We start from the raw sequence: 7,634 nt of genomic DNA, 5'->3' as shown, positions 1-7,634 counted from the left end.
ACAGCTGCTGCCAACAGACAAACACCAAAGTCAGGGAGACAGTGGCTGCTGACAACCTTTCCAAGAGATAACAGGAAATGACCAAGAGCCAATGAAAGTGCTTTACCTGAAGAAAAACAGGAAGCTGAGATTAGAGCTCAGTTTATGCTGACTGCAGAGTGTGAGAGTTCACTCTTTCTCAATAAATCTTTATATCATCCACATAAAGATCAGAGTTGTAGGAGCAGCTCCTGTTAGATATTAAAAGTGGTTATTCTTAAATGCTCATGAATGGATGGATGAATAAAACAACTGTGATATATATACACAATGGAATACTACTCAGCTACATAAAAAAAGAAATCCTATCATTTGCAGCAACATAGATAGAACTGGAGACTATTATGTTACATGAAGTAAGCCAGGCACAGAAAGCCAAATACCATATGATCTCACTCATATGGAACCTAAGGGGGAAAAAAAAGTGGTTTTTGCAGAAATAGAGAGTAGAATAATAGTTACCAGAAGGCAGGGGGTGGGGGTGTGAGGTGGAGGTCACACAGGGAGGAGGAGTGGTGGACTAATGAGTACAAACTATGCCCTCTACCCAAAGTGAATCATTGTGCGGTATATGGATGTTTTAAAACAACACACTGTACCCCACAAATAAGTACAAGTAAATCTTAAAAAAAGTGGTTAGCCCCAATTGGTAAGATCAAGGAATAATTATATATTCTTTATACTTGCCTCTATATAGGCTCTATGTCTTATCTGTAGGAAAGAGGGGGAGAGGGAGGAAGATCGGGCAATTCTATTCCTGCCACAGGGGATCTTTCTAACTCTCAAAGAATGTGTGCTTGTCTAAAGGTAACCTTCAGGATCTGGGACCAGTCCTGGACATGCAAGAACAGAAAGGTTTTTTTTTTTTTTTTTTTTGGTGGGTTTGGGGGGGGGGGGGGGGCAAGGATGGGTAGGGCAAGTGCCTTTCTGTCCTGCAGGCCCCCACCTGCCTTTGCTTGCCCAAAGCAGGAACAGTGGGCTGCTGTCCTTCCTCCTGCAACATACCTCCCCTCACCCTACCCCTTCTGTGACAGCAAAGGACCAGACCACCCTAGGTTATGGTGAAACGCTTTGAGGTGTACCAGGTGCAGGAGACCCACAACCCTGAGGACTGCATTTTATCTGCTGGGTTACGCCTGGAGAACCATGCGTCTTTAGAGCCTGCTATGGTCTGAATTTTCATCCCCTCCAAAGCTCATGTGCTTGACTCCCAATATGGCAATGTTCTGGGGCCTTTGGGAGGTGATTGGATGATGGGGACTGTGCCCTCATGAATGGGAACACGCTGGCTGCAGGAGGACAAAGCACACTTATTGTCTGAAAGGAAGGTAGGTGGTGTGGTAGCCCTGGTGAACTTCTGCAAAACTTCCCTCTTCTTTTGGGATCATGCTGCACATACCGAATGCTGCATAACCAGCTGTTTCAAGTTAATGACTTAAAGTGAGCAACGCCAGTGTCACAGGAAATATTTAGCATTGGTTTTGATAGACAGCCATATTTCATTTTTAAATGTGTCATAACTTGCTTATATAGCAATTCCATGACCATGCTATTATAAATTAAGCTGCTTTGAAAGTTTCCTGTGTCTAAATCTTTGTTCACATCCAAGACAGTTTCATTAACATAAGGTTCTAGAAGTAGAAATGCTGAGTCACAGGATTTGTGCGATTTTTAAGGCTTATTTATGTATTTGGCTTTATCGGTCCTTTTCTTTACATTTTTCTAGATTCCTATCATACTAAAAATGGCTTTGTGCTCCCTCAAAGCCTAAAGCCTTCACACATCGCTAGGGAGACTGAGAGCCACTGAGGCAGCAGCACTGAGAGGAATATTTGGAGGGTAAATCGGCAGGTGAAATGCAGGGCTGGGATCATTCCTAGACACAAAAGGACAGAAAGTTCTTGAAGGAGAAGGAGAAGCGAAGGACAAGCCATGGCAGGCACTGGGAAGACCACGCCCTCATCCAAGCTGGGCGGAACCTCTATGCATTGGAGAAGGGCTGTAAAGACAGCCCACATGGCACACCCCACTGCACACGGGTGTTAACACACGCACCTGTAGGTTTAGGATTATCTGGTGGAGTATACCTGAAGGGGTCGTGTTTGGGCAGCTTGGGTAGGTAGGTTCCATTTTTAGCACCTTCTTGAATATTTGCCAGGCTGTCTGCTGTCTCGTGGCAAGTAAAGCATGAACAGGCATTGAGTAAGTGAGCCAGTGGGCTTCCGGAGGCCAGGTCTGTAGCCTTGGAGTAGGAAGGGCATCGGGGGGTTGTGCTTCTGCTAAGAGGTGGTGGTGTCGCCATGGCCCTTGTCATCTTAGCAGATCCAGGAGAAGGGAGGCAGGTGGGCTACGGAGGGGAGGGTCTCAGGCAATGTGGGTGAGTATTGAGGGTCCTGTGGGAGGTGTGTGAGTCCAGGAGGCGCCTGGAAGGGTGGACAGAGGACAGATTCTGGGGTCATCAGTGGGCATCTGGGCAGGGGCGGGGTGGGCGGTAGGAAAGGACCCAGAAGCTTGGAGTGCTGTGAGCTTGTGACTGCATCCCCGAGACCTGTAGAGCACCAGGCAGTGGGGCTGAGAGAAGGGCATCCACCGCTCTGTACCACAGCTTCTCACCTCTGCTGGGGAAGGTTCGCATGAGCCATAGATGGTACCGGAGGGAATGGGCGAGGCCGTGCGTCCCAAAGGACTTTATTTGAGGGGGGAAGGGGCCGTGTACACGGGAGTGTAACAGAAGCAACAGGCACGGAGGTCTCCTCAGGGGGGACCTGGGCTGGGGGTGGAGACGGAGAACCGGCGCCTGCGCAACAGACGCCGGCATCAGTGCGCATGCCCACCGCGCCTTCCCGCCTTCCCATCAGCCCGTGGGCGCCGCGTGGTGGACGCCGAGCAGATCCGGTGTGGGTTGCGTTGCTGACGGTGCTGACTCTTTCCGTGCTGCTGGTGCCACTCGGTAGGTCCGCAGATCAGTCCTCCCTTGAGATCCAGTGTGAGTGAGTGTGAGGAGGAGCCAGCGGGCTCGGGTGGGGTGGTCGAGCTGGGCAGCGCGGTCGGTGGCCTCAGAGAAGGAAGGGTGTCGACATCCTGGTCCTTTTGCTCACAGGCAGCGTCGCCATGTCTAGGCCGGGACAGGGGTGTAAGGTGCGTGGGGGAGGGGAGAGGGTCATGTAAGATGGGCGAGTGTTGGGGATGCCTTGGGAGGTGTGTCAGTCCCAGAGGTGCCTGAAAGGGTGGATAGAGGACAAATTCCAGGGTCCTCAGTGGGCATCCTGGGAGGGGGTTAAGGCTGGTCGTGACTGGATATTCCAACATTCCTTTATAATGGAGTCCAGGTGAGATTAAATCTCTTCAGGAAAGCCCCTCCCCACCTATTTTTTTCATAGATATGTTTTTGGTTCATTTTCTGATATTAAAGGAGAGTGTCTTTTTTTTTCAATGCTTTATACTCTTTTTTTTTTTTAATTGACATAGTAGTTGAACTTATTTATGGGGCACTGAGTGACATTTCAATTTTTTATCTAGTACGTGAAGGTTACCTTTGCCAAGTTGGTTGAGAAACAAAAGGATTTGCAAATAGCCTTATATGATGTGATTGGAAAACAGGCATAGTTATTAGAAACTCAGGACTTATTTGGAAATTTCACCAAATGTAGAAAAGAGTTTAAAATCAGCAGTTGATCGTGGAAATAGCCAAGGATAATTATTCTTTTTTATTACTATTCAATTCACGATTTTCTAGTTTCAACGTGGAACATGAGTTCACTAGTAGGATCAATATCCAGAGGAAGAGGAGATGGTGAAGAGTCTTCCAGTCCGGTTGAGCCTGTGTTTGTGAGTACTTTAACATCTTATTTCCATTGGCAGAAATTTATTTTTCTGAAAAAACAAGTTTTTGAACCAATGTAGATCTATTGTATAAAGGACTTCCCTGCTGAAAATGGTTGAAAACTGAATCCTATAAAGGAGATATTGAGCAAGGAAGACTTACATTCTAGTGTTGCCTGGATATGTATGTTGATATGAGCCTGGAAAGAGTCCCTGTGACTTCCCTGTCATGGTTATTAATACACAAATAACATAGCCCAGAAAAGATTAAAATGGTTTCCAGAATTATTGGTCCTTGTTGGTAACTCCTTTCTTAGCATATTTTCTATATAGCAAGAGTAGCTTTCTTAAGACTACTCACAGAGAGCAAGATAGGAAAAAACCTCTTCAGATTTATTTGTGATTAGTTATCTCCACATAGTATGCATATTTGTGCCTTCTGTTGTCATAGTATTAGTACCGACGCTATTTATTTGCCCCTACTCTCCCCCAAGGCCCAGAAGCCCAGCGATGAACAATCTCAACAAGCGGAACCACCAACTGAGAGTCAGGCTAATGAACCTGGACAAGAGAGAAAAGGAAGAGAAGCAACTGCAGTTAAAGGGGAAAAGGGTATAAAGGAAAATTTTGTATTTCATGTATGTTATACTAGTAAGAGGATGAAATAAAGCATCCCCTGAAAACTGGCTGGAAACCTATTTGGTAAGGGAACGGTGTAGTTTTCAGTGGACTGTAGTCCCTCTCTATAAGATTTTTTTCTCAGCATTTTACCTATCTATATCTTAAGAGTTATTTGGCATGCTTGAAAAATACAGTCCTTGCCTCTGGGCCCACAAAACTTTATTTAGTAACATTAATTTATGGTTTACTGTTTATGTTAATAACTCTTTTTATTTATATAAGAACCTGAATTGGAAGGTGATCGCCAGGAAGTGGGTCTGAAAAAGACTGGGGATGAGCGTGGAGATGGCCCTGATGTGAAAGGGAAGGCTCCACCTGATCTGGAGTGTACTGAAGTTCTTGAAGAAGGTATGTTATCTATTAAGAATGGAAGTCATGGGGTTGCTCTTTTCTGCAATATTATACTTTAATAACAAATCTCACATACAAAGATGACTTGAAAGGTAGTTCAGACACCAAGTATTTGATTCAATGACAGTGTCAGGGAAGAAATAAATTAGGTCAAAGCTGTGTTGTTGAATTATAAAACATGAAAGTATTATTACTTTGGAGTAGAAGTCCTAATTTAAAACTCAAAGCAAGTGATCAAATATATTTTAAAGTACAAGGGTACTTCAAAAAGTTCATGGAAAGATTCGTATTATCTTTTAAATTCTATTTTTCCACGAACTTTTTGTAGTACCCTTGTATATAAATTACTTAACATACCCCAGTAGTAATTGGACATCTAAACAACACAATAGTATTGCTGCTTTTTTTTTTTTAATTTGCGAGAATTGTTTATCAAAAAACGCTTTATCTTTTATTTTTTTATTATTATTATTTTTTTCTTTAAAGATGACTGGTAAGGGGATCTTAACCCTTGACTTGGTGTTGTCAGCACCACGCTCTCCCAGGTGAGCCATGGGCTGGCCCCACTTTATCTTTTAGAATTTCTTCTAGATATCTTTTTTTTTTTTTTTCAGTACAGGGTTCTGAACCCTTGACCTTGGTGTCACAACACCGCACTCTAACCAACTGAGCTAACCGGCCAGCCCACCTCTAGATATCTTTATCTTTTAGAATCTTCTGGGTTGGTTTGTCGGTTTTTTTAAAAATTGTGAGACAGGCTGAGAAATGGTAGCATTTTCTCTCATATTTTTAATGGCTTTTATGATGGTAGTGGCTTAAATAAACTGGTATGGCCATGTAATTTTTATCATTCAAACCAGGACACTCTTGAGATTGAAAGAGGAAGTGCAATGAGTACTTATACTCAGACAACAGGTGCCAGTGGGACAAATGGCCACCCTACTATTAATAGACCACATAAAAATTAAACTAGATCAATGAAATAGTTTTGCACTTTTGCACAAAAGAGACAAACCAAATGGAATGCTGTTCTTTGACCTCTCTAGTCAGCTGAACAGTTCCAAGTATGACATTATTATTTTAGCTAATATATGTAATTAGTAGAGTATTTCAACTCAGTACATTTGATTGACACTATGTTTACTTGTTTGTTTTGCTTCTTAGAGTTTTGTTTAGTTGAGTTTTTTTAAAAACTGAAATTACTGGCTATTTTCCTCTTTACTTAAAATTGTCTTTAAATGGGATCATAAGGTTTAATCTGTTCTGGGCTTGAGAAGACTTTTTCCTCATACCACTGGAAAGAGTGATGCATTTACAAATTAGTGCTCATATGCCTGAAAATGCACATTAGCATACAAGTCTATGCAGTGGTTAGGATTCTGATTTTAGTTTCATCTTATAAAACCAAAACTGTAGTATCCTTTGTGTGCTTTTAATATCATCTCAGTAAAATTCTAATTAATGTACCCAACTGTTATGTTTGTATTTTAGACAATGGGCAGCCATAAGTTAAAAAGAAGACGAGCTGAAGCCACACATGCAGTTGCTATATGGAAAATTTGACTTGTTAAATTCTCTCAATAAAGATTTACAGTTTTCATTGAAGAAGCCATACGTGTCTTTTGTTAAGTCTGTTCGTAGGGAGCTGATACTATTATAAATGGTATCTTTAAAAACTCTTCATGTTCTGTTTAGAGCTGGTGTTTAGAGGTGCTATATATATTTGTATATTGATTTTGCATCTGGTAGCCTTGCTAAACTTTCTTATTCTACTACTATATCTGTACATCCTTTCGGATTTTCTACATACACAAACATACCATATGTAATTTTGTTTCTTCCTTTTGAATTTTATTGTTTTTTTGTTTTTGTTTTTGTTTTTCTTTTTTTTAAAGATGACCGGTAAGGGGATCTTAACCCTTGACTTGGTGTTGTCAGCACCGCACTCTCCCAAGTGAGCCACGGGCTGGCCCTTATTGTTTTATTTCTTGTCCTTACCTTATGACACTGGCCAGACCCCTTCAATACAATGTTGACAAGAAGTGATGTTAGTGGATATCCGTGTCATATTCCTGATCTCAAAGGGAAATCTTTCAACATTTTACTATGATGTATACTATGGGTGTTGTCTTATAGATACCTTCAGTTAGATTAAGGAAGTTATTTCTTTATTCTTAGTTTGCTAAGAGTACTTAACCACGAATATTGAATTTTATCAAACACTTGGTATGCATCTATTGAGGTGTGTATGATATTTCTTCATTAATCTGTTAATGTGGCATTACTAAACAAATCCAAGTTAAGTCATGATATATTATCCTTTTGATGTATTATTGCTGGTTCCTTTTCCTACTGTTTTGTTTAGGGTTATTATTGTTCATGAGTGAGATTGAACTATAATTTTTTTTATGTATTCTCCATGTGAAGCTTTGGTGTCAAGGTTATTCTGGCTTCATAAAATGAGTTGGAGTGTATATCTTCTTTTTCTACTTTCTGGTAGAATTGAACTAACATTGGAATTATTTCCTAAATGTTTGATAGAATTTGCCAGTGAAGCCATCTGGGACTGGAGTTCTCTTTGTAAGGAAGACAAATTAAGGATTCAATATCTTTAGTAGTAACAGGCCATAGCCAGCTGCCACCAGGACTCAGGGACCAGCTCTTTCTAGAACACTCACTCCCTGATCCTCAAGCACAGTTGTCCACTTCTCCTTTGGACCCACATCCTGACGCCTGCCCTG

General features: G+C 41.8%; 1 protein-coding gene across 1 annotated transcript; it reads left to right on the top strand.

Annotated features, from left to right (window-relative positions):
- Positions 1-2,896: 2,896 nt before the first annotated feature.
- Positions 2,897-6,501, top strand: PAGE4 (P antigen family, member 4 (prostate associated)). The gene is made up of 5 exons (XM_008564521.1): positions 2,897-2,989; positions 3,776-3,867; positions 4,356-4,473; positions 4,765-4,890; positions 6,385-6,501. The coding sequence occupies exons 2-5, from the start codon at positions 3,790-3,792 to the stop codon at positions 6,399-6,401; spliced, it is 339 nt and encodes a 112-aa protein (XP_008562743.1). The 5' UTR covers positions 2,897-2,989; positions 3,776-3,789; the 3' UTR covers positions 6,402-6,501.
- The last annotated feature ends 1,133 nt before the right edge of the window (positions 6,502-7,634 follow it).

Source organism: Galeopterus variegatus, unplaced genomic scaffold (genome assembly GCF_000696425.1).
Source record: "Galeopterus variegatus unplaced genomic scaffold, G_variegatus-3.0.2 Scaffold19700, whole genome shotgun sequence".
NCBI classification, from domain to species: domain Eukaryota; kingdom Metazoa; phylum Chordata; class Mammalia; order Dermoptera; family Cynocephalidae; genus Galeopterus; species Galeopterus variegatus.
This window is presented reverse-complemented; position numbering and strand designations above follow the sequence as displayed.